The 27,152-nt window shown below is 42.9% G+C and overlaps 2 protein-coding genes across 10 annotated transcripts in view; one reads left to right on the top strand and one right to left on the bottom strand.

Annotated features, from left to right (window-relative positions):
- The first annotated feature begins 1,073 nt into the window (after positions 1 to 1,073).
- On the top strand, positions 1,074 to 19,326 carry arhgef33 (Rho guanine nucleotide exchange factor (GEF) 33). 2 transcript variants are annotated; one of them, XM_086181430.1, is made up of 17 exons: positions 1,074 to 1,564; positions 4,896 to 4,939; positions 7,349 to 7,513; positions 8,104 to 8,225; positions 8,422 to 8,570; positions 8,804 to 8,923; positions 9,078 to 9,204; positions 10,708 to 10,840; positions 13,228 to 13,335; positions 15,156 to 15,248; positions 15,932 to 16,080; positions 16,168 to 16,257; positions 16,405 to 16,583; positions 16,882 to 17,333; positions 17,423 to 17,641; positions 17,959 to 18,101; positions 18,301 to 19,326. In XM_086181430.1, the coding sequence occupies exons 1-17, from the start codon at positions 1,513 to 1,515 to the stop codon at positions 18,425 to 18,427; spliced, it is 2,472 nt and encodes an 823-aa protein (XP_086037556.1). In that variant the 5' UTR covers positions 1,074 to 1,512; the 3' UTR covers positions 18,428 to 19,326. The 2 variants fall into 2 exon arrangements, with proteins under 2 accessions (XP_086037556.1, XP_086037557.1); XM_086181431.1 differs by having other exon boundaries at positions 1,075 to 1,564; positions 8,425 to 8,570.
- Positions 19,327 to 20,261: 935 nt separating this feature from the next.
- map4k3b (mitogen-activated protein kinase kinase kinase kinase 3b) overlaps positions 20,262 to 27,152 on the bottom strand; it is a 40,416-nt gene continuing 33,525 nt past the window's right edge. For 5 of the 8 annotated variants that reach the window (XM_086181422.1, XM_086181427.1, XM_086181425.1 and 2 more), the window contains 5 exons: positions 26,971 to 27,063; positions 26,705 to 26,775; positions 26,230 to 26,285; positions 26,083 to 26,130; positions 20,262 to 24,637 (listed from right to left, as the gene is read on the bottom strand). In XM_086181422.1, the coding sequence (XP_086037548.1) occupies positions 24,550 to 24,637; positions 26,083 to 26,130; positions 26,230 to 26,285; positions 26,705 to 26,775; positions 26,971 to 27,063 (356 nt within the window). In that variant the 3' untranslated portion in view covers positions 20,262 to 24,549. The remainder of the gene's footprint in view (positions 24,638 to 26,082; positions 26,131 to 26,229; positions 26,286 to 26,704; positions 26,776 to 26,970; positions 27,064 to 27,152) is intronic. The other 3 variants (XM_086181423.1, XM_086181428.1, XM_086181429.1) reach the window with 1 other exon arrangement.

Genomic DNA, 27,152 nt, shown 5'->3' with positions numbered 1-27,152 from the left:
GAGAACACAAAGAGATGTGACTGTTGATATGAAGAGAGATTGACTAGCGCTGCCATGTGGTCCAAGCATGGACACAGAGACTAACTCAGGCTTCTAGCTCCCATGGCGCAAGATGTCACACTGATTATCAGTTAACACATGCTCACACACGAGGATACACATCTATGGTTTTGCTCTTTGGCATCATTTTGGCAAATCTCTGAACTGAAGATTCTCCTTGTTGGAAAAGCAAAGTTCAAGGCAGAGCTCAGGGTACGTGGAGCTAAAAGGCCTCTAAATACGACTGAGAAAAAGTCAGTTTTTGTATTCGGGTTTACTTAACCATTTTGGAGGGTGTCAACCCACGGATTTTGCTCTTTGTGATATAATTAAAGGGATAATTGATCAGCTATTGATAGAAATATTGCTAAAGCTCATTTCAAAGATATGAAAGAAGAATGGGACTTTGGTTGCCAAATCAATAACGCTCATGCTGATTTTACTTTTCCTCCACACGCTTAAATCTATGCAGAATTCACTTTGTTACGCAAGCTTTCAGTCTGTCATGCCTTCGCCCAAATACGCAACTTCAGTCTTTGGCAGTTGGCAGTACACCTGTGCACACCTTGGTAGCCGAGACGCCACCCCTTGGGGAACTGCAGTCTCTGAATGACACATACAAAATGAAGCCACATTTATTAATGAACACAGAGAAAAGAGGGGGGGTTTACCGCAGTGAATATAGAAAAAAAACATATATAATTAGGAACCGCATGATAATAAGTGGTTATAATGATATCTGCTGGGAGTTCGCAGCACAAATGGCAGACAAAGTTAGCTTGTGAACATTGGAGCATTTAGGCAGAAAGATATTTTGATTGAGTGTCAAAGATAAAAAAAAGAGTGACATCAAAGACCATTTTTGAGTGTGATTTTAGTGATTAAATATGAAAGTGATTAACTTTCCTGCCGCTAACGGTTCGCGATTAATTTTTGGTAAAGTCATGTCGGCCTCCAAGTGTTTCACAGCGCCACTAAATCGAAATGAATGTGGTAAAGAAGCAGAGGAGGAAAATCAACACAGGAGGTTAGCATGTCGGAGAGGCATCCACACACACACACACACACACACACACACACACACACACTGTCAAAGGTTTATTGGCTTTTCCATTTCAAGTCCATTCTGATGAGTGTTGGTGTGCAAATCATCACAGATAAACAGCAAGTTGCGCCTCCCTAAATCTAATGAGCGAGCTACAGTATAAGGCTGTGCGATGAACAAATGTCTCTCTCTCCTCCTGATCTCTCTGCTCTGTTCCTCTCCCAAGACAAGGGCCTTTTTGTGCACAAAGAGAAATCATAGGACTCACATGCTTTGGAGGAGAGAAAATGAGTGATCACAGCAAAGGTTAGGGTAGTTCAGAGGAACAGAACGAGTCAGAGGAGCAGAGTGAAGTCATCCGGAGCAGGAAAAGGATTCTGGGCAGCTCGGAACTGGACTGGACCCGAACTAGAGAGGACTACTTAACCATGGAGGAGGACAAGAGAGAAGCAGAGGGCGTGACGGAGCATGTGTCCGAAGGTAAAGTGAAAATATAGAGGAGGCGATTCCGATTCATAACAGAATCTGAGTGATTTCTCATTTACATTTGACTGTGAAATCTTCATAATTCTTGCTCTCCAGCTATGAAGATATCCGATGTCCAGTCTGGAGCTACACAAAACAGAACAAAAGCAAACTTGTGCATGTGGCAGTTACCTGAATCATTTATTTAAATCGCTTTTGACAGATTTTGGTAGGAATCAAAAGGCCAAGTGCTGTCAAAGAGGACCAACCTCTACCAAGGTGCACGTAATTTTTCTTGAGGACTTTCAAGTGGACATTTCTATGTTTATGTAATAAACACGGGCAGCTCCATGGAGGCTGTTGCCTCACAGCACCAAGGTTCTGGTTGGAATGTCCAGGCTGGTTGGCAGGGGCCTTCCTGTGGTTCTTGCATGTTCTTCTCATGTGAGGGTTCTCTCTTGGTACTCTGGCACACGCCAAAAACATGCAAGTTGGCAATCATTTGAGACAATAGTGGAATAGATAATCAGTGAATGGTCCCATCATCATCTTCAGAATAAAACCAGAATCAATGTGCATCTGATTTGACTCAGCTGGCAACTGCAGCAGGAGGTTGCCATGGTGATGTTTACTGCTTAGTTTGAACAGAGTGAGACAAAAAAAATACAGCTGAGAGAAGCCTCTCGAACTCAAGCATACATAGTGATGTAATCCCTGGTTGTAGCCCCAGTTTTTATATTAGATTGTTTGCTAGTTCCGGGGCAGAGTTCCTCATTCGAAATGTACCTGTGGACTCCAGTGTTGAGTGAGAGAAGGACTGGCAGCAGGGAAACCTAAAGGGGATTTTTGACTCAGCTGGCAACTGCAGCTGGAGGTTGCCATGGTGACGTTAACTGCTTAGTTTGTACAGAGTGAGACAAAAAATACAGCTGAGAGAAGCCTTATTTTTTTTAATTGTAATTTCTTGTAGTTTCTGCTATTTGTTGCCCTTGTACTTTTTTTGCTGATACTTCTCTGTATCTGCTGCTTTAACTGGCAATTTTGCCACTGAGGGACGGATAAAGGTTTATCTTATCTTAAATGATCTTATCTTATCTTCAATGATCTTATCTTATCTTCAATGATCTTATCTTATATCTTGGAAAAAAACTGGGTCACTGCAACAACCAGCTTTCGCCCCACAAATCAAGGTTCTACACTGTTAATGGTTAGCATTAGCTAGTGGTTAGCATTACCATGTAGCTAATGTTAGCTTTAGGGGATGAATAGGCCGGCATCGATTAGCGTTATAGCATTTAACAAGCTAAACATACATCATCCTCCCAGGACTTCAGGCGGCGGTGGAAACACAGGAACCGTTTGGTTTCTTCATTCGGAATCTTAAGAACTAAATGTTTCCAGAACGCTTTGGTAGTTTGAGGTTACTCCCATGAAGGGTTGTGGAGCAAAATGTGCCAGTTTCTCTGCTACGACAAATTGTGTGACAGAGGAGAAAATCTCCTACATTTCAGCAAAAGCATGAAGAGTGAAACTGCCATTTTCAGTTTAAACCTTTAACCCAATCAAGCCTCTGAATGTTCCTTCAATTAAATGTGTGCTCACTGCTAATGAAAGGAAAGCCACTCCAGATCTACCCCGTAATTTGTACGCCCTCCAAATTTAAGCATTCTTCCTTGGCCATTCTCCAGCTGTCCCTTTTTACGTAATCCTGCTGACTGACAAACAAACAACCAAATTAACAGCACTGAAAATATAACCTTGCTGGTAGAGATAGAAATATATATTTAAAATACAAATGGAGGAGAGCCATTGTTGAAAACATACATTCATATTTGAGTTTAGTGCCACGTTCAGTTGGGTGTTTTCTTAAATGTACCCGCCGTAAACGGCAGGGAAAAACGGTAACTGTTGACATCGGCCACAGACGATGGCTCACAACGTTTAACAAATAGTCTCACATCTTCGTCGCTGAATGACAGCAAGTCGACGTGTGTCTGAAAATCTCAAGAATGTCATGCAAACATCTTCAACCACAGAAACATGTTGTTTTTCTGAATTATATAATCGATTTGGTGTCTTTTGAAGTCGCAGCAGGATGCTATCTTACCACAGCATCTTGCTACTAACTCTCCCCGGCCTGTATAACAGCTGGAGCCAATGGCACAAATGCAAATCGTTTGAGGAAATTTGTCATACTGCAAGTCCTGCAGACAGAAAGACTTTTGTGTTGACTGTATATTCCTTCATCTGCACTTTCACATGTGGGGGCAGTACAGGCGTGATGCGTTATGCCCAACGGCCTTGCCAATTCTACATGATAATAAATGGCAAGTCCGTATTTCAAATGGGCCTCGGCCGTGTCGACCTGTGACTTTTAAACAACAGAGGCATTGTGCATTTCACACAGTCCGTTAAGTGTCTTATCTGTGCTTTGTTTAAAACACAAACCCATATAAAATCTCAATTTCCTCATGCAACACATTCCCACAACCATCAGATTACTGGAAACTTGATAAACGCTTCCTCAAAACATTTTTCCCGAAGAAAAGAGAATTCATCAGGATGGACTCCAGGGAAGTGAAGTCACACGGCAAAGATAAGGATTGAGAAACGCCAGTGCACGGGATTTTTCCCTCCAGACACCTCTTCTTCGAGGTTAGAGGTCTTAGAGGGTAAAACCAACCGTCAGTCTCCGATCAGTGGTTGCTTTTGGTAGAAATCGGAAAAACTAAACTAAAAATTAAAAGCCATTCAAACCCATAAATAAAAGAAGTCAGTAAAATGGAGTTGGATGTTTTTCGAAGACGTTTCAAGATGTACACGAACCTGGAGGCTCCACTTTCTGTCTCTGTGCGGACCAAAGAGAATATGTCTAAATATACTGATCCGGACTGATGATTCCTATAATTCTTTTGTGTTGAATTTTAACTGCATGAAATAAGTACTCCTGAGAGTAAATAATATCAAAAATATTAGGTGCAATATGGAGGGGAATTTGAATTTTTTTCATCAGCAAAAGATCTGAGATACAAACATGAATCTTTGAGAAACGCAGCACAGGGGAAATCATCTGTGCGTCATCTATTAAGTTTGGCTGTTGGTATCCTTGATCAAAACATGTTGATTAAATTAAGATTCATTAAAATATAAATTTCAAAATCAGCGTGCCACAAAGTAGGTCGCCCACAAGTGTTTTATCAGGACCGTACAGTCGCTCTGTTTTGCGACCGAGCCGTTCATTCACTCTTGTTTTCCAGTCGGCACGTGTGAAATAATCCAAAGTATGCATGACAATAAACTAGGAACTGATGTCTGACAAGCTTTGTTTGTTTTGTTTTTTTTCTAGGTGAAGAGGAAATTGTGGAGGTGGCAAACTTGGAGATAGCTCAGGTAAACAACTTCTGCTGCAAACTTGAGTGCGGTAAGAGAGAAACCAGTCGGTCGCTGTCCCCGTTTGACCAACAGTAGCGTCGACAAACTTGAAAGAGCTAAATAAAAGGGCTGTTTCATTGGCTACTCTTAACCTGCTGCTAACCCACCCCGTAGCATGTTTTTATTAGCACACATTAAATCACTGGTGTGATTTACAGAAACACATTTCTTGAACGAGGCGTTACACTGAAAATACTTTGGAAAAGGGACCAAAACCTGCAGGCAAAATAAACAATTTTTCTTGTCAAAAAGGCATTCTATTTTGAATGGAGCTGTTTGGATGTTAGCAACAATAATGTGGAAATTCACTCTTGTAAACATCGACTAGGGCTGAACAATGTATAGAAATTATAATATGGCCTGGTACAATATTTGCTTCATGCGTATCCAAAAAGCATAGTGGTACTGTAGAGATATTCCAGCCTGCAAGTTGAATTCTTTAAATTTAAGAGAAAAGAGCTTCTTGCAAAATCTCATTTCAACGTGTTTTCCACTTAAAAATGTGAATAACAACACAATGATCATTTCCTCTAATGTTGGGAATCGTATCGCAGTTAGAGAAGCAGTCAAAATACTTTCAAACGAGATGTTTTTTAGCAAATCGTTCAATCCTGAAGCCTAAGATGAAGCCATAAACAGCGTCAGTTTAAGGGGAACAAAAGGTCCCACCTGTTTACTTACAGCGCACAAGGTGTGGACGTTCACTGTGAGGACGTCGTGTTTCTCTGGACTGAATTCACTCAAGGTCTCATGATTTGATCAAGAAAGTAGATGAGCACTAACTGCTTGTGTAACACCGCTGTGTCCTAACTGATACGGGAGGCCTGCACCAGTTGTGCGGGACATGATTTCGATGACCTGATTAGCACAGACCCCCAGCCGGATGTTGACAAAATTGGCCACGACAGCAACTGGCAGGAAAACCTGTTGTGAAAATGTCCTCAGGACTCGGAGACGCTGCTGGACATGACATGTTTTTAGCTCTGGTAGACGAAACAGAAGTCACGTCCTTTTTAACCTACATTTCAGCATTTATAATCTCTTCAAGTGCAACGGCGGCCAAACTTGGAGCGGATGTGATTACACAATGAGATTTATGAGGGGTTTAGGCTGTAGTATCTCTACTGATATGCAGCCTCCAGGTGCTCTGATCCACTGTATCATCGTAGGCGCAGAGAGGAAGCGCAAGGGGCAAACACATGCTCTATTCAGTCCCCTGCCTGATGCCTTTCACATGACCAAGAGAGGATGAGATGGAAAAGATGGGGCAAGAAACAGAGAGAGAGAGAGAGAGAGAGCTGCCTCAAACCATGTCATGTTCCCATGTTCTGATTCAGTTACCCTGCTGAATAAATTCAATCAGCTATGACCAAGAAAAGAACGGGGCTGCAGACAAAATAAGATGGACGTTTATCGATATTATAGGAACAGAAGAGAGAAAAAAGGGCATGATCATGTAAAAATAACAACAGTTAGCAGTGAAGAGAGGAGAGAAAAATCAGACAATCCATGTAGATAGAAGCAGAAGCTTAACTAACTTCTATAAGTACAAGAACGACATCAAAACCAATGTGAAGTGTCAAAAAATATCCAAAAATGATAACAAACAACCTCCAGAAGAATATTGAAAATACAAAAACTAACAAGAGTGACCATAAGTCACTTGAGGTGCTGATGGGACTCCTGAAGGACGCGATAACACAACTTTAAAAGTGCTTTAAGATGATTATGTAGGCTTATAACTCACTTTTCTAATTACTGGGGATTTTTTGGATTACATTTTTTTAATCAACTTCAGTCTTGATCAACAAAAGCAGTTATCGTTGGCTTTATTTTTTTCTTTAATCTATCTTTACCCCTTTAAATCATTGTTATATTTTTGATAATAACACTGTTTTTTTCACGGACACAACGCCAAACATGAATACTTTTCCATTTACTTCCTTTTGGAACTAAAGTGGGAAACCCTCAACATTTCAGGAACATAGATATTTTTTTTCTCTAGAGAGAGAGAGGGAAAAAAAAGGACTTTAAGTGTAGTAAAGTAGTTCAACTTTGTGTTCAGACTGAATACCTACTAATGCTAAAATGGCTTTGGGACCAGACGTTACACTTCCAATCAGATCCAGTGTAATGTGATACTTTTGTCCATGAAGCCAACTGTTTTGCGTATGCAGTTTGTCATCATACGAGGTGATGCTTAGAAGAGGGGGCACAAATGAGCAGAAGAGCCAATTAAATGAAGAAATGATTAGAAATGAAAGCCATCATAAATGACTGACGGGATGTGTAGGTTTATAGTCAACAACCATCAAAGCTGGCTGCATGGATGAAAACGTGGTGTGTTGAACTACTTTTGTGCCGCAGCTGCAGGGCCTGGTAGCGGAGCTGCGCGAGGGGCTCCGTGCTGCCCTGACGGAGCTATGTGAGCTGCGCCAGAGGGACCAGGGGCTGGAGGAAAAGCTGCAGGCCCATCAAACGGATGTGGATGATAAGATAATGGGCCTTAAGAACTCACTCAACACTTTTAAGGTGCTGGAGAAACTACAGCAATATCACAAACATGCAGTCTTTTCCGAGAAGCATCTTTAACATAATTTAGAACATCTGACAGTAACTCTATTGAAACTGATTCAATTTGTTAGACAGGAAGGCAGCTGCCGTATCAGAGATGCTGAGAACTGGGAGAAACCTTTCTGTTGCATTCTACAAGATCTCAACGTTCATTACATTCATATGTATAGACACTTCATTGATATAATGTGTCACATTCATTTAGAATTGATTTCCCACATATAGCATTGTTTCTCACCGTCTGAAGCTGAACATGCTTCATTCACTTATTCCACCATCTGATTATAATGAACTTGGAAAGCTTTTGCTCTGGTCACTGGAGAAGAAAATACTCCCTGACTCATGAGCTGTGGCCTCAAGCAAACCAGAAGATTTTCCTCTAAATCGTACTTGGCACTGTCTCTCTCTCTCTCTCGCTCTCTCTCTCTCTCTCTCTCTCTCTCTCCATCTATCTATCTAGCTATCTCTCTCACACACACACACACACACACACACGTTTTATCCAGCAATGGTGCAGGTTCATGCTATAATCTGAAAACTGCTTGCAGGAGGAACTGAGCGTTGCGTTGTTCCACATCAAGGATGTGTCCAACAGACAGCGAGAGGTTATGAAGAGGATAGAACTGCTGCAGTTGGAGAATAGCAAGGACCTCGTCTCTGTTCCACAAAGGTACGGCTGAAACACACGTTTACAGTAAAAAGTGCAAAAAAATGCAAACATGGAGAAACATTCATATGCAAAACATGTCTGAAACAAATGTTGTGCCTTCTCCTGATCTTATCAGATGTTTGATAATAGATCAGACTGAGCTGGATGGGTATGAGTGATGATGCTCATATTCTACCTCTCTGATTGGTTGAAAAAGCAGGAAGAGCTCTAAGGCAGATCTGCTAACAGCATCAGGGGATGATCACATCTGCATGCCCGGCCAATCAGATCTCAGCATTATTCAGCACTACTTTTCCAGTCTGCCTAATAGCGGCTCACCACCGAGGAGCAACACATCTACACAAAGTGAGTGAGTGTGTGTGTGTGTGTGTGTGTGTGTGTGTGTGTGTGTGTGTGTGTGTGTGTGTGTGTGTGTGTGTGTGTGTGTGTTCATCACAACTTACCAAACAAACAAGAAGGATGTGTAGTGATAGGAAAGAGGGAGAATGAAATCTAATGACAGATCTATAAGAGAAGTGTGTGTGTGTGTGTGTGTGTGTGTGTGTGTGTGTGTGTGTGTGTGTGTGTGTGTTTTGCAGCCTCCAACTCTGATCAGGAGGCTCAGCAGCAGAGAGGTTGTCCATCCAAATCTCCAGCGTGGGGAGAGAGGAAGAACAGCAGAGATGAGATGCAGACACCCACCAGCCTGAGTGAAAACAGTAAGGAAAACTACAAAGATGGCCGACAAATGACAGGAAAAACCAGCTGAATGAAAATGGGGTCATGTATAAGGAGCTTGGATGACTCATGACTGATGAGAAGAGCGAGAATCAGTTTTCAGACCACAGTGTACGTTGGGCTTTGTGTGTGCAGACAAGAGACAGAGAGCGGCTCTGGAGCTGCTGGAGTCTGAGAGAGTTTATGTGTCCCACTTGTCTCTGCTACTGAAGGCCAACATCTCCTTCAACGGGTCTGAAGCTCTCACCTCCAAGGACAAACGGTACAGTTGCAGGCGCACCATCACAACCACGGTCAGTCTGATTGAAAACATGCGGAGGGAAGCTCTTTGCAACTCGCCAATCACAAGCAAGCCACGCCCCCAAAGAATACTGAACGCTAGCATCTATTTCTTATAAATATGAATAAACCAGTGACAGAGACGGTAAACGAAGTCCTTCTATTTCTAATTCCATCACTTTACACTACACTACCTGTATCCTCAAGTATTTATTTATATGCCTATGCTACATCATATTATACCATATCTGTGTGCTTCTACTTATATATCAATAATTTTACATATAATTATCCTATATTATATACCATATATGCTGTACTACTATTATTATACTATATACTGTATTATTAGTAGTAACAATTACATGCCACCATATCATCAATATTATTAGTAGTAGTATCATTATCATTTTGCCACTGCACGTTCCGTACCCACTTATCTTTTATTTATCTTGTGTTTTTGAGGTGTTTTTGTCCTACTCTTCTTATTTCTGTTTCTACTCCTCTTCTACACCAGTATTTTATTCCATATTTATTTTATTCCATTGTATTTTTTATTGTATTCTGCTACGATGGCATAATTTGCCTTTGGGGATGAATAAAGTAATCTATCTATCTACGTATCTATCAGGGGTCAAAGGTCAAGGGCACTGTGACAGCACATGGAGGCACACATGCTTATTAAGCATACCTGACCAACCGCAAAAAGCAACCATGTGTGATTTTTTTTTTTTTTTTTTTTTTGCGACTGCCGTTCGATCGGTGCTCCTGTCGATCGCCACGACTACTGACGGAAATCCCAGTCGCAGCACTCTGGCTATGCATACGCAGCGACCCCCGTCTCTTCCCACAGTTAGAAATATCGTATTAATTAAAAACTGGTATCAGATTGGTTCTTGGTAGCGGTTGATGACAAAGCCCAGGTGTTTGTACTGTCACTCCTTCTCTCTCGCCTATACACACACACACACACACACACACACACACACACACATTTATTAAGATACGGTAAAGTTTATTCACCCTGTACTCGGGTACTTCTGTAAGGTACGTGTCAGAGACACTTTTCTTCCAGTGACCTAATTTGAGAATTTTCAGGGAGGAGAGGACAGGAAATAAACAAATTTAATAAAAACAGCTTCTAAACTAGAGAGAAAAGAGAGGATTCTCTTCTAAAACAACTCCACTCAGCCTGCTAATGTAATCACCGCTTGCCCCTGCACACGTGCTCCCCGAGACCAACAGTACCATTGTGGCCGTGCAAATACTAAACCGGGTTAAATATTTTCAAATAATTTAACCTGTTTAATCTGGTGCCAAAAGCCTGTCACGTAAAATGATGGAGCCTTAGATTTTGGAGTATTAAAGTGTCAACATGAAGGGTTATTTTGGAAAGTACCTCCATCTTTATTTGCTCTTGTGGGACGGAGTCGTCTCTCTCTAACTGACTTGTGTCCTCTCTTGTGCCCATTCCTTGTTTTTCTAGCCCATTCCCCAGCTCTCTGAGGTTTCTGATCCAGCAGCACCTCGAACTCCTCCACACTCTCCAAGAACGAGTCCTCAAGTGCCAGTGGCAAGGCATCATGGGAGATATATTCATGAGACTCACGAGCAAAGAGGTAAAATATGTAGAAAAAATGTGAATGAATGGTGTACGCGTGAGAACGTTTGCGCCGGCTTGGCTTGAGTCTTCAGACTGTGCTGGTGTCAGTAAAACAGAGTAAAACGAATCGCACACATGCATCAGTGGCGGTGACACCTGCGAGCATCGTGTGCTGCACCTGCTTTCATTTGATTTTGATTTTCAAAAACTTGAGAACACTTGTGGGCGGGGTGTGTAAATGGGTCGGTTCTACGTACATATTTGTTTTTTTACAGTGTGTTGCTAAATGGGTTGGAGAGGAAAATTAGACAATTCTTTATCAATTACGGCTGCAGCACGGGGTCTTTCTGTGTGAGTCTCCATGTTCTCCCTGTTCCTGCTGGGCTCTCTCTGGTACTCCAGCTTCCTCCCACAGTCCAAAGACATCAAGAGGGGACCAGGTTAATCCAGACTCTAAATTGACCGTAGGCGTGGCTGAGAGAGGTTGTCTGTCTATGTGTTGGCCCTGCCATGGACTGGCGACCCGTCCAGGGTGAACCCCGCCCGCAATCCTTTAGGATAAGCAGTAGAAAATGGATGGATAAGAGGAGTTTAAGTTAAGTTTACACATCTTCCTACTCCTTTTTAAACATTTTTTCTCATGTTAAGCCTGGTTTATGCTTCTGCGTCGCGGCGACAGCGTAGCAATGGCGTAGACCCTACGCCGTCATTGAGCATTCGAAGTTCTGCGTTGAGGGAACGCGCTGCTCTGCAGTTCACCGCCAAGCTGCTAGGGGGTGTGGCTGTGTCTTCGTATGGTTTCGGGGGGCTCTTGTCGGATTCAAAAACGAAACTATTTACAACAGAAAGTCCAGTCCTTTTCTTTGAACGACTGTTTGCTTTCATGAATCAAACTTTAAACTTTGAACATGACAAACATGACTTCTTGTGGCCACTTTCTTCCGGAGACGCACATATTTGTTCATGCATTCTGCAACCTTCTCTGAGCGGACCAATCACAGTCCTTGACGTTCACGTCACAACGTGTCGACGCGACGCGACGCGAAGTCAGGATTTTTTGGAGGTGCACGTCAGGCTACGGCGTGGGTTCCATGTAGGGGTCTGCGTCAACGACGTAGGTACGCGTAATGCGTAAATGCTCCAGAACACCGTAAGTAACTTTCTTCAAATTTAGTTCAAACAAACACCCACTGAGAGTCAAGGAACGACGGAAAAGAATTTGGGGGTCAAAGGTCACTGTTTTACTTACATCTACTTAATAATACAGTATCTCAGAAACGCCTACAGAAATATAGCACTGGCATCACTGGGACTCAAGAAGGTCAAAGGTCATAGCGTCGTTAAATAAATTCATTCATTTATTTCTTACATCAAGTAAACGGCCCGACGGCCTTTCAACCCTTCTGTCTGCACATTTGCAACTTTTAATTTGACCGTCGCTGCACCTTTGGTCCATTTCACCTGCAGCCTCCTGAATGACCACAGGGCTGGATGGAAGTAAGAAGGAGAACGAGCTTGAGAGAGAAAGATGACAGGACATTTTAATGGATTATTTCAACAACCACGATAGAAAAAGAAAAGCAGCATGGATTTCCTCGGGTCAGGGACTCACACAGTACAGAGCTGTTCCAGACTAGTTAATGCGGCGAGGTCAAAAGTTTCGCCCTTGTGACTCACCATTCATAATGAATCCGCATCACTCCGGCCGCCGTGATTGACATTAATGAAATGTCAAATTCCAGTAGAGCCTCGGTCAGAGCTGGAGTGCAGGCGAAGGGCCGAGACAACAGTGACTCCTTTTATTTCTGTGCTAAATGACCGATGTCTGATAGAGATACCAGTATTTATTCGAAAAAGAAAAAAAAAAACGAAAATCTTTGACCTTTAACTGACATTCATCCAATATCCAAAGTTTAGTTTCTATGGAAATCTGTTACTGCACTTCCTTGAAATCTGGTCTGGAAAAAAAAAGCAAAAAAAAAGCTCACAATTGTAAAATCTGGACCAAGTTTGGTTGGTGTGTGATTAAAAACCCTTAACTGCACAGGAAATGCATCACGGGTCTCTCCTGATAGTCTGAGCGCTCACTCAAGGAAGAAAAAAAAAAAGAGCAGGGAAAACTAATTTCATTTTTATTTTAACGTTAGATGAACATCATCATGTTTTCTTTGTACAACACTACGAATTAGGTAAAAAAAACAAACTGAATTGTTTGCTTAAATATAAGATAATAAAAGTAAGTAAGTTATAGAAGGTAAACCAGAACAAACAATTGGAAGCTTGTTTATGTTGAGCGTGCACATGATGAGGGCCATCAAACTAAAATAGAACCACGCTGAGGGATGGGAAGAAGTGGAAGGTACATGTGTGGATGAGACGCTAACGCAGTCTGTCCCCTTGCAGAGTGACTTCTTGGACTTCTACGTGTCCTACCTGAAGGAGCTTCCTGACTGTCTGTCGGTCGTCAACATGCTTACCTCCACCTCTGTGAAGGCTTCCACCTTCCTGGAGGTAAAACAAGAAAGGAAGGTTAAGGGTTGGAAGGTTGAGGCAGGTCATGGTGTAAAGTGGCTGATAGAAAATTCATCACGGCCGATTTATTTTTATGACTAATTTCAGAGAAGACAGGGGCTCTCTGTGCTTTTCGACACAAATCTGATGAGTCCCTCCATTTTGAATATTCTCAGAAATGCAGAGTGCAACACTGATATGTGGAGGCCTTGTAAGTGTGCCTCAGGGATGATGGAATTCTGTTGGCCAACACGGATGTTAGCATCACCATGGTGTCCCTCAACCTGCAGCCGAAACGGTTTTTAAATTAGATTTTGGATTATTTCAGAAAAGAGCTCAAATAAAAGTGTGTGAGAGTAAAATCAATCAGCAAGATAATCTTCAGAGATTAACACTGCGATTGTGATACCTCAGTCCCATATACAAAGCTAACGTTACACTATGAATTACTACTGCAAATAGGGTTGCCAACTCCCAGAGACTGAAATACGGGACACCCCCTGGCCGAAAAAAAATTTGGGGGTATTGTGTGGGTGAAAACTCCTCAAATGCATGGAAAAATGTGTTTTGGCAGAGTTCTACAAGCACAACATGGCCTACATATGCCTGCATTAAGCTACTGTATTACACTGACAAGTCCTATTCCTACCATAATCAAGGAAATGGAATCCTTCAACCAGACACTACCAGCTAGCAGGCATGTAGGCCTCCTAAGACACACAAAATGTAATTTGATCAGTTTGACTGTGTATTTGATAATGAACATGAGAAACAGATTATCATTCAAGAATTTATTTTTTACAAAATGTGCAAACCAGAGCACTTGCAGCCCTCTCCAAATAAAATTTTCCCTTTAATATACAGCTGACACACACAGAGTGTTGCCTGCCTTTCAACTGAGCGGCGCCGAGCGGTCCTAGCGCCTGTCGAATACAGCACACAAACACTCATGCAGGCATCCTGCAGACACACTGCATGCTACGCAAACAGAAAAATATATACATCTTCCCTTTACTGGGGAGGCCGGGACAAACAATGCCCCGCATGGGATGTGCCTCTTTTAGCTCAAATACGGGGCGTCCCAACTAATATGGGACGGTTGGCAACCCTAACTGCAAAGCTAACGTTATGCCATGAATCACTACTACACAATTAACTTTATGCCGTGAATCACAGGTGCAAAGCTAAAATTATGCTTTAACTTGTCAGTTAAAAGCTAACATTATGCTATTGATTACTTGTACAAAGCTAACGTTATGCTATGAATCGCTACTACAAAGCTAACGTTACACCATGAATCACTACTACACAATTAACTTTATGCCATGAATCACAGGTGCAAAGCTAAAATTATGCTATGACTTATCAGTTAAAAGCTAACATTACTTGTACAAAGCTAACGTTATGCTATGAATCGCTACTACAAAGCTAATATTACACCATGAATCACTACTACAAAACTAACATATACCATGAATCTCGTGTACAAAGCTAAGATTATGCTTTTTTTTTTTAATTGATTATCAATAAGCTAACTTGTTCTTTATTTGGCATAATGCTGTTACATTTCCATGTATTTATTGACATATTTTCAGCTGTTAAACAAAGATTTTAAATTTCTTGAACCAGTGTGAAGCACAGATTCTATTTAGATGAGAGAGCGGGACTTAAATGTAACTTAGTTCTGTGTTTTAGGACCCCTTCTTATGCCACTCTAGTTTTAAGGTTGTTTTTTTTTAAACCTTATGGTTGAATTTGGTTTTGTCTTTCCATGCTGGTTATTTGACCTGCGCTGCCCTCTTGACCTGATCGGGGATTAGCGGGACATGATAGGCGATGAATCCAAACTCTCCCTTCACACTCTGCTCCTTCAACCAGTTCAGAGGATCCCAGAGTACATGCTACTGTTACAGGTGGGACACACACACACACACACACACACACACACACACACACACACACACACACACACACACACACACACACACACACTCTCTCAAGAACCATTTCACAGAATTCTATCAAATTTAACACGTTTTCAATACAGTCTAAGATGGAATCCCAGTGTGTGTGTGTGTGTGTGTGTGTGTTTCTTTTCTGTTGATTACGCCTCGTGGCAGCCATATTGGATCATTGATTTGCCACAAAATTTTAAATAATTCTGGAATTAAATTAAATCTTTTTGGATTTACTTCAGATTTTAGTCCATTGTTCAACAACATATGGTGCTACATTTGAGAAAAAATGTGAAACGAAATGATCACTTCCTGTGGCAGCCATATTGGATCATTTATTTACAAACCTCAATGGGTTTTGTGTGCTATGACATTTTTATATATGTTTTATAGCCCTTCCAGTTGGGGCGTTTGAGCGTGTCTAGTTTTAAAATGCCACATACTGTTTCGATTTAAACTCAACCTTTACACTTTTAATAAATGCATAAATAATTTAGTAACTTTATGATGAAAAGAACCAAGTTTAGAGGAATTCTTCATGTTTTTGGGAATTATTTTGACCACAAACATTGTAAAGCCCTTATAGAGTGCGCCTGTGTGTGTGTGTGTGTGCGTGTGTGTGCGTGCGTGTGCGTGCGCAGGGGTTGCTCAGGCAAACTGAGGCCGACCACCCAGACTACTACCTGCTGTTAGTGTGCATCCAACAGTTCAGGTCCTTCTCCACTCAGTACCACCACCTCCTCCAGCACAACCAGGAGCTGCTGCTGCTCAACCGCAAGGAGGTGAAGAGGTCAGAAATACAACGCCACAAATTCACTGCAGCTCATCTGAATCTGAGGCACTCTGAGATGTGTTGACTGTGCTGTGTGACCGGCAGGTCTACCATGAAACAGCTGTTAAAGACAGCGGAAAGTGGGATTCAAGCCAACAACATGGGCTCGCCGTACCCTCACAACAGCGCCATGTTGTGAGTATTTAGTCTGCAGACCGATATCTGCTTTATACTTCACATTTTGGTAAACTGCAGACTTTTAAGGTAAATAAGCTCTTGGTGTTGCAGAGGAGCTCAACTCCCTCACACGTTCCTTTGCTTTACCGCTCATTTATCCTGCAGGGAACATGCCAACCATGTGAAACGGAGCAAGCAGCGTCTCCTGGAGCAGATACAGGCTCATAGGTCCCAGGACTGGGATCGGGACCAGGATACAGAAACAAATTGTTACGACACAGACTGGCGCCCCCAGCTCCCGTTCTTCAGCCCTGACCTGGACTCACGCAACCACAAACCAATGGGTCAGTGGTCATAGACACATCTGATGAACCACTAAAGATGAGCTCTTCGCTCAAGTCTCTTGGTAATGAATAATGTTGCCGAGACACAGTGGGGCTGTGCTTCCACCTCAGGAGTGGTAGCCGTTATATCTTACCTCTCGTGAAAGACGTGGCAGTGGTGATGGGAAAGTGCCTTCAACCCTTGGCGTGCTTACTGTTCCTTCAGGAACAGGTCTTATATATGCTTGTTGGCCCTGTGAAAGGAAGGAGTTGGACAAAATAACCCTCACATCAAACTAAACCAACCTCTGGCTTTCAGGTCTTGTCAGCATCCCAGAGAGCGAGGGGTCTGAGAGATCCATCCCCTGCCAGCATCATCTACCCTCCAGGCCTGCAGACATCCATCAGGGTCAACCGGGCTCTGCTCTGGCTGATGCCCTCGGAGAGTTCCTTCTCCCTCCTGACTCCATAGGGATGGACAGCCTCTACGAAGAGGACAGAGGCTCCCTTCCTGATGTCTCTATGTTCGACCGCTGCTCCTCAGCGTCCTCTGATTCTTCCATCGACATTGCCTTCGTTAAGTGTCCGAAGGCCCCCTCAGCATCGCACCACGCGATGGTAACAAACGTCTTGTCGAGCCGGGACGTCTTTGGAAATCAGGGGAACGGCTACAGCAAACTACCCAAGCGAGGGTGCGTGTCACCAGATGAAGCAGTAATGATGCGCCGCAATCAGCATCGCCCCCTTCAGGCAAGCCAGCGCAAGAGCAAGGTGAGCTTCGGGATGTTTTTGAATGAAGACGGAAATATCTTTGAATCAATTTTGTGTTAATCTACACGTGTCTCTTCTCTGCCGTTTAGTCACTGAACGGCCTACAGATGGAAAACACAGTAAGTGGTCTGGATGGTGGTCCTGTATCAGACCAAAGGGCGGGACTGGGCAGCCACGCCAAGCTGGAGCGCCAGGGCAGTAAGGGAAGCAAAGGGTGTGTCACTCCATCTCGTAAGCTCCAAAGCCCCGCAGGGAACAGAGTGGACGCTGAGAAACAGAGCGATGACCTTCACATGCTGCTCAGCATGGTGGGTTCTGGCTCTTCCTCCACCAATTACATCTGTAACTAAAGAACTTCTTAGACGTCCCGCTGAACCTCTCAACAGCTCTGGACAGTTGTTTGGACCTTAGCTAGTGGTCCTCTCAAAATTTAAAGTCGAGCATCACTTTCTCAGTTGTACAGAGAAGCACTGGTGACTTATGCTAGCGTCTATGGTTGTAGCCTCCTTGCTAGCGCGTCCGCCTACCTCGAAGATACTGTGTAACAATGCAGTCGTATCTGTCGTCGGCAGACAGAGGCGCTATACTTGGTACTGAATGTAAGTGGTGTGTTGTCCCTCACCAGGACCCAGGGATCCAGCCATGTTGGGATGAGTCAAAGTGGAAGTGCGGGACAGAAGAGAATAACCACACTCCCTTCAGCGAGCGGAGTCGGAAGCAGGAAAAAGGAGGTTTCAGGAGCTCGTTCAAGAAACTCTTCAAGAAGAAGTAAGAGCAATAAACGAGGGAAACGTTGGCTGGATATTACAAGTGCTCTGATTTCAAATGGAATCAAGAATTTCTAGAAAAGCACTCTGACATGACAGCAAAGCCCCAGTTTTCTCTTCAGCCTCAGAGGCAGATACCCACTGAACTACTTCGTTGATATCCAGACGGCTTGTTAAGTTTACGTCTTCCTGTCTGACAGAAGTGGCGATGAGAGGAAAGAGAAAGGAGGCGAGAAAACACAAGAAAACTACAACAACGGAGACCACGACGCGGGAAAAACTCCCAAACTGGCGCATCTGGAGATGAACCGTGGCACTGCTGTATGAAACCCACTCTAACACACACACACACACACACTAACAAATGGACCCAATATAGAATATTATGCATTCATATTTAAGTATATATACACACGACCACTAGAATATTCACTATGCTGTACAGGTGTAAGCCATTTTTTTTTGTCTATAGTGTAGCAACTTCTGGTACTGCCCCCTGGTGGTCATATGGTGGGACTAGACGTGGTGCTGTGGACACCATTTATGACAGCTGTATCGTTCTGTGAATCCCACATTCACCACTGCTGTAAGAGGTTGAATGTACTGAGATCAGGCAACAGAAATTCTCCTAAAGCCAAGAAAGGCCGCACGCCCAATGGATGTTTTTTTTTAATCCCGTTATCTCTCGTTATTTTCTCTTTATCACAAACAGAAACGTTGTTGAAGATAATTTCAGTTTTGTCCATCTTCTAAAAGTCAGAATCTCAATGTTCACAGTCCACAATGTTACCTTTTAAAGTCTTTTGATGTTCATATTTGTTTAGTTTCGATGTCAGACTTTAATGTCTTTATATCCAATCAAGAGAAGTTTTGATTGAGTACGTTCAGAGCGCGATTATGAAAACAATCATTTTGTAGTACACCACATGAGCACTAGAGGGAGCAATTTGACACTGTCCTCTTACAGAGATCTCCCGCTCCAGGCTTTCTGTCCTCGTTTGGTCGGTCAACGTTAACCTCAAAGTAAAACTTAATGCGGAGCCTTCAGTGTTTGTTTCCCTCCATGTCTGTGTCATCTGAAATGATTGTATTGTTACCATACCAGAACACTTAGCATCATTTTGTATGTGTTAAAGAACATTTTCAATGTTTCAACGCACTTAAAAGATTTAGTTTGAAGATTAACTTGACGACTGCAAAGTTGAAGCTTGTACAATAAAGTTCACATTGACAATTTGTTCTGTGGCTCATCAGAATTTTTCCTTTTTTTTATTTTTCCTTTTTTTTTTAACGGTAACATGTTGAACTTAAAAGCAGAAACAAAGCACCACGTGAGCGCGCCGGTTCAGTTCCTTCTTTTTAATGTGTTAACCTTTCATCTCATAAATCTGTTACACTTCTGAAACAAAATATAGGCAATTATACAGTATGTAAAACAAACCCATTTTTATTTTACACTATATACATTTCATAACGTGTGCATTGCATTATGAAAACAAAAGACAATGGTGATGTAATAGCGACAGAACAGAGGAGACTCACTGGTTTGGGTAAGATTGAGAGGAAACCTTGCATCAAAACTGCAAATAATTCATCTGTGTTTGTTCTGCTCAGGGCACCAGACGGGCGAGATTAATTGAAATTTGGGGCAAAATCCAGCCACTGATCAATTTTAACCGTCTTTCCTGTAGCTGGACAAACGTCTGGTATCCTCAGCATCGAAGAACAACGCTAGGAATTATTTTTTACATGTGATTTCGCCCAGTTGAGGTTATAAAACACAGATGTTACGAACCCACAACAGAAGAAGGTCGTGTTGGCACCTGCTATAGGAGATTTGAGCCCAAGCCTGTGTCTATGACAGCAGGGCGTCCTCGTAGTATTCAGGGAAAGGGACAGTTTTTCCAGAATAATGAGAAAAATTAAAAAAAAATTAAAGACATGAATGGCACACATACAAAAAAAAAAAAAAAAAAGTCTTTCAAAATGTACTTGCTTGACATTTCCATGGAATAAAAATGGGTTGAAACAACATTAAAAACCCTTAAATTTCAGTGGAATGTGTCATTCACTTTGTCTTCGTGTGATGTTCATTTACGTTTGTCAGCTGACAGGAAAGACATCTTTGACTGACACTTAGACGCCGTTTTTCAAATCCCCCCCCCCCCCCCCCCCATCTATGACATTAACACCAAGTAGACTCACTGGACTCGACTTGATCTAAAGATTTTTTGGGCGTACAAATTTTCAACCACATATTTTGGCATTATATATTTAAAAGAAAAAAAAAAGTAAAAGTCAGTCAAATATTCCAGGAATGTGTGACACATTTCTTTCACAACAACGTGATGAACTGATGACAGGAAAGTGACTTGTTTAAGCCTCACGTCTGAGATTCCGAGGCGACCGGGTGTGCTTGGCATCCCTCACCGAAAAAGAAGAATTAACCAGGAAATTCAATTGCGCAACTGAGTGAAGAAAATATGGTCACAGCCCTGAAACTATGGCGAGGTGGTGATTAATGAGAGTTGGCTTGGAGCACATGTGTTAGCATGATTGAGACTTAAAATGACAACGTGCTAGCGCACGGGCAAGCTAGCAGCGTCAGGTCACGTGATGCCACTTGCGTGACTCAGAAACAAAAGTAGCTTTGGTTGAACCAAACGCTCTGGCTAATCATTGTGGCGCTGAGCCCAAGAGGCTAAATACCATTGGAGGGAAACAGTAAAGACGTTGCTAAGCTTGTAAACTTTTCGCTAATGATTCACCGCGCAGCCCTGCCTTACAGCACGAGCCACATCTTCATCAGAACTCACCACTTTAACGGTGTCGGTAGGCAGCTAGCTAGCTAGCTAGCTCTGGGGTTGTTGCTTCACATTGCAAGAAGGAATTTGACAAAACTTAACAAATTAATGATAAGCTTATCTCTGCCGGATTTTGTGAGTGAACTAACTGCTAACCAAAGCTGATAACGATACCTTAGCGTTGAATCAACTGGGAGAAAAACAGAAATCTTGCCCTCCACTTTAAGCTAACAGAGTTAGCATTTGCTTGTTTCTGCAAGTATCTGGTTGTATGCTGTCCCCTATTGGTCTGGAGGCTACTTTATGAAGCGCTAACTCGTTAACATGACTTACAAATGGTACCTTTAACGCCTCATGTTAGATTTTGATTCCAACAGCATGAGGTCAGCTCAATTCTTGGCTCTTTCCCAACACTCCCCGTGAGACTGATGTGTGGGTCAAGTCCAGCACTGCAGAGAAAGACAGTCTCCATTCCTGACTGGCTCAATAGCAACAGCAATATTCCAATTTGTTTCTAGGCACAAAATGAGCATCTGTGGGCTCTTTTTTGAAGAACATGCACAGATGAGCTTAAATCGAGTGCGAGTATGCCTCCATCCACACAGAATCGGTGTGACGGGGCACAGGTGTCGATATCCTCTGATGCAGGGACCAAAAAAAGTTCAATTTGGAGTCACAATTGGCTTCCCAGTCTAGAAAAGAATTCACCACACTGAAGAATCGCAGGTGATTGTTGCATTCTTTTCTATCATCGTGCAAGAATATTCCTGCGGTTTTGCGCCTGAACTTTGTTAGTTTCTTTCTCCAATGAATCCCAGGTTTGCTGGGTTCAGGTTTAGCTCAGTATCTTCTTGGAAAAGGACAATCACGGCTGTGAAATTCAGCATCGATGATGGCATTTAGCTAAACTAGTGCTGGCGTCCTCTGAGGCAGCAACCGGCATCACAGCTTGTGAAAACTGGTCGTGCACATCCACATGCATGGAGTGTGATCTCTGGTACAGATGCCGGCCTTTAAAAAAGCAAAAAGTCGCAAAAGTGATGGTTTGAGTATCTGAATATGATTAAGGTGGATAAAACTTCTCCCTATCAGGATATTTTCCTGCTCGCTCTGCTTTCTTATTTTGCCTAAAAATGTGAAACATCTTTTAACCATCAGAAGCATTTGAAAATAATTCTCAAAGATGAGAGGAGTGTTTTAAAGATGGGAGGAGTCTTCTGCTTCTTAGTTATTCAAAGGGATCCAGATGAGTCCAACTAGAATAAACGTAACGTGTTCCGAAGTAGTGAGAACAGGAGAACATTTGTAAGGCGACCGCTCCACGACTGACGCTAACTGGTAGATACAGTAACACTTTATAAGGGTACAAATGTAAATTCAAATGATTCCTTTTGGTTCGTACACACTTGAAAGTCGGCCTGGGCAACAAAGCGACATCAAATGTATCAGCAACAGACACTTGAATGAAAATAAGTAGCTTTTTTAAATTAATTCCTCGCAAACTGCAGTGAAAGACCATTAAATTTAGTAGCATGAGCCCTCCCATGCTCACCCTCAGCCAATCACATCCCTACATCATGACTCACTAAGGGCCAGCTGATCATTTTGAAGGCGTGTTGACCGATTACGTGGTTAAGCTGGATCTTTTCCCCGGTGATCTTGATTAGAACGGCTCGTTCACGTGCGCCAGTTATCATCAATACCATAAATGAGACGTGTCAGAGCTGCAGCGACCAGGAGGACGTCAAATAGCTACAGGATGTGACGGCGCGTTGTCGTTCTATTAAAACTGATTTCAGACCTGTGTATTAACAAACCTTTGACAAGAAACATTTTCAATAGCTGTATAAATAAAGTTTAATATTGCTTCAATCCAGCTAAGTTGATCGAACACCAATGAAGTGACTGAACCATAGATTTAATGATCTGCTGCATGTGGCCCGTCTCACCCTACCGCTCCAACCGTACTTATTCTGCACTTTATTAATCGTGAAATTCACCGCAGCTTGAAAACTTTTATAGACTTGCATGAACTCGATTATTCTCAAACAATAATTAACACGTGGAAATGTGCACAAAAAAAAGTATGTTACTAAATGCTTGGTCAGGGACTACCTGCAATGCCTTCAAGGACCACCGGGGGGTGCTGTGGACCATCTGTGTTAAATAATCATGAGCGTTACAGAAGTAAATGATTTGTACCCTTATAATAAAGTGTTACCATAAATATTTTCTGTGTAAACCAATTTTGGTTTGAATTATCTGTCACCTCAGACAGAAACCAAACTGTCACTCGTGAAAGACCAGATCTGTACACCATGCACTTCTTTGTGCAGATACTATGATTACACACACAAACACACACACACACACACGCACGCACGCGCACACACAGTGCATACACACAAGGTCATATATTATAATGACATCACATTTGTTTGACAAATACCTTTTTCTGTGCAAATTTTTAACACCAGTGGTTCAATAAAAAATAGCATAAAACACAAAGGAAAAAAGCCTTTTGGATTTGAACAGCATTAAAAAAAATGAAAAAGGATGATTTCAAAAGAGGAGAAACAAACTTAAACCATGTCGTAACCCCCCCCTCGTCAGTTGCTATGGTGAAAACGAGCAGGAAGTTACGTTGGTGACACATGCAGAAAGAACCAATCAGTGCTGCTTCCTGTGTTTGCTCCGTCCAATCACGAGCTCCACATCGCAATCACACTGTTACTGAAGCTGTCCACCTGAGGAGACGGAAGGTGTCCCTGCTTCCTGACCTTCGTGTCACATGACCAGGGGACTCGCAAGTGAGTATTCATATCACCTCCCTTTGTCTCTCTGTTCGTCTCCACAGTCGTGCAGAGGAACTATGCACACATCTAACTACACGACCAGAGTTTTTAGTGTTCATATCTGTCAAAAATACTACATTTATATTTACAACAATTAAATACAGGTCAATTAAGCACTTGTGTGGTGTAGTGACGGGTACTGGAATTCAATGCTAGCAGAGGTGACGAAGCTTTTTAGTCCGTTTTCTCTTTTTTTTGTATCTTTTTTTTTTAAAAACATAAAACAGGAAAGCCATCCTGCTTGTTAAAGTTACATCATGCCACAATAAATAAAGGTTTAAAAAAAACAAGGGAGGAAAGAAGGCGGTGACAGAGGAGAGGACGATGGGGGGGGGGGGTCTCTGTGCAAGATGGCTCTTCTGTGAGGCTCTAGCGCTAGTCGGAGCAGTAGTAGTAGTATGTGTAGAACTAGTAGTAGAAGTAGCATTGAAGTCTGTGCCAGTATGCAGGGGGAGGCGGGTTGTACCAGGTAGGATTCTTACACTTTCCAACTCCTTCTACCCGAACTCAAACCTTTTCGAGTCTTGGAACTGGTGACAAACCCCCCGCCCCTCTCCAACACTCCTCGCTCATACACATGGAACACTGCGGTGCACTTAACTGGAAACACACGCCCGCACCCGTGAACTGCTCGTCTCCCGGCAGCAGCGGCCCGGCTGAGAGGGTGGAGGTGGTGTGGGTTAGCGGTAGGGCGAGTGTGTCTCCCAGTTGCTCGCTCCCTTGTTTGCATTAGTGGTAGACTGTTTCGAGTGTGTGTCTGTGTGTGTTGGTGTGTGCGTGAGTGTGTGTCTCAGTAGCTGTTTTCATGGCCTGCCAGGATGTAGAGGTTGCTATGGGCTGTCGGGTTGTCCGTAGGCCGACTCTCCAGCACCACCACCCTGGAATACAAACACACAGAGCCAAAGACATCAAGATGAGTTAAAGAGCAGATTCATCAGTCTTTACTCTTCACCTTTACATCCCGAACAAAAGCACAAGCCAGAATTTTATTAGTTCTTCTGTCATATAGAAACGTGACTGGAAGACCGAGAGCCTGTGTCCACATGGAGTTGTTTAATGGCAGAAAGTGGTGGCGGCGCCGGGGGATGCTGGGCGGAGCAGCTCCCCAGACCCAGAAAAACAACAACACTGGGCATGGTTGTTGGTCTACCACGAAATGTTCACTGATTCCATTTCTTAAAAGTCTTTATTCTATGATTCATACCTTATTTTCACTACTTGTTTGGCATAGTTTGTTCACCACAAGCATCTACAGAGCCTTGGAGAGGCCATCGAGAAGTTGGGGTTTTTTTGTAGGCAGAGAATTTTTTTGATTTTGATGGAAGGACACGGCTTGTTCATTTAATTATCATATATTTTCGAAGTGGTATCTTCTGGCCATAAATTAAGTAAATTATAAATAACTTGTGGTTTTTCAATCATCCCCCCCCTCCCCCACTCAATGGCCGATGGGCGGTACCGACGAGAGGATGCTCACCCTCATGATTTCGAGGAATGAGCTTAATATCTGTGACGACACTGCCGAGTCTGACACACAAGGAGGCAACAGAACGGTGAATATCGTCACCTCGCCCGAGAGCCACGGTGGGACCAACCCTGGTTAACAGAACCAACTACTCCTGCCCATGTCTGGTCATTTCCAGATCACGCACAAACAACCACGGTCAGCTTCCTGCCGAGGAGAGACGGCGATGACGCCGGAGCCACACGCAGTCATAGACTCATTCCTCGTTTGGAAAACTTAAAAAAAGTAACACCATGTGGGCACAGGTCTACAGTAAAGACAAGGATTTAGTGAGGGAGATGAAAATTCACCAGCAACCTGCGCAGGATTTGGTCAAATGATATAAAGGTGATGATGTTATTGGGGGCGGGGCTAAGCTGTTCACAGGGTATTCTCTTCATACTGCTCACTGTTTAGTTAGAGAGGAAACGAGTGATTATCTCCTGTTAACACACACTGAAGGCTCCGAATATCACACACCATAAAACAACAGGGGACAGCAGACACCAAAATGACCCAGTCAGACCTGTGCGGCTCTCGCAAAGGAGATTTTTGCAGAATTTGTCCCAACAGCCCCAAAATAATTAGATGTTAGTTACGTCCCACTATCAATCAAAAAAGATGTTTTGGATGAATCAGGTTATTTACTTAGATCATGCTGGTGTCGATGCCGTCTCCCCATACTGATCTCTTCCCTCAGATACTCTCCCCCTGAAACACTAAAAGCTCCTGATCTGTGAACAGCTGCCATCAAGCAGACCTCCAGAGCCCCGACAGAGAGAAGCAGAGCCGGCCGTAGCCAGCTAGAAGTGTGTGTACCTGGGCAGAGAGAGGCCTCTGTCCTCTGGATCGCTACAGTCAGCGTGTCTTCGGTGAGAAGACACCAGAGAGGATGTTAACACTTAAATGTGTGTGTGTGTGTGTCATATGATGTGAAGAGAAATGAGAGAGTGCGTGGGGTCTCACCTGTCTGATCCCAGTAGTCTGAAGATGCGTGTACTGTCAGAGATCTCCTGGGTGATCTGATGAATGAGCAGGAGTTTTTATTCAGTTACCTGGATACTCGGGAGATATTAGCAGTGCAACAGCTGCTCTTCCACCGTGGAAATAATATTCTAAAGTATGTAACAGTCACATGATCCCATTAGTCACAGCCTCGTTCAGGAAATATTCCAATGCAAAATTAGTGCTGACACACCAAAGGACTCTAATATGACATTAATGCCTTATATTACAGTCTGCTAGCCTGAGTGATGATCAAGTTACAAGAGGTAAACAGCAGATGTCAGGAGCAAAGAGTTAGATATAGTCATCAGGCTTTGCTTCCTGCCTGTAAGACTAAATTGAGGGATAACAAAGTTAAAGAGGCTCCTGTGCTTCCCAACGTTTTGAGAACGAGGCCCAAAGACAAACTGAAGCACTGTCACACAATCGGTCTCACCTCGTTGGTCTTGAAACTCCGTCCCTGCATGCCATGTCTCCAGAAGGCCAGCACACTGTCTTGGAGGCAAACTGCAAAGAACAGGAGATAAACAGTAACTGGAGTCAATAAGAATTAAAAATACACATACGTTACAGGAAAGAATATGCCTGATTCTGTCAGCTGAAGACCCTGTGGTCTCGCCTGACTCTCAGCTGTACTTTCTCTCTTTCACAAGGTTTTGTTTCACTGACTGAAGGCATCAAACACTCATGGCACTTGTTTACCTATGGATTCGATCTGGAAGTTGAAGGTGAGCTCAGCTGACAACTTCCTGCTGGATTTCAATCTGCCCTGGAGGTTCACGATCTTTATACACCCTGAGAGAGAGAGAGAAAAGGAGGCCGTAAAGCTGTTGCTCCGAACTCCGGCTCACGCTCGCTGATCTGTAAGTGTGTTTTAAAAGTGT

The sequence above is a fragment of the Aulostomus chinensis genome, chromosome 16, assembly GCF_037954235.1.
Source record: "Aulostomus chinensis isolate RoL2024-O1b breed Wild chromosome 16, RoL_Achi_v1.0, whole genome shotgun sequence".
NCBI classification, from domain to species: Eukaryota; Metazoa; Chordata; class Actinopteri; order Syngnathiformes; family Aulostomidae; genus Aulostomus; species Aulostomus chinensis.
The sequence above is the reverse complement of the archived record's forward strand: the minus strand, read 5'-3'. Positions and strand labels throughout refer to the sequence as shown.

Bases quoted from the DNA above. Each gene is read 5' to 3' on its own strand.
- arhgef33 (XM_086181430.1), top strand. From the start codon at position 1,513: ATGGAGGAGGACAAGAGAGAAGCAGAGGGCGTGACGGAGCATGTGTCC. The intron at 8,571-8,803 runs GTGAGTGAGTGT...TGTGTTTTGCAG, and splicing joins GAGCAACACATCTACACAAA to CCTCCAACTCTGATCAGGAG. The intron at 9,205-10,707 runs GTACAGTTGCAG...TTGTTTTTCTAG, and splicing joins CTCACCTCCAAGGACAAACG to CCCATTCCCCAGCTCTCTGA.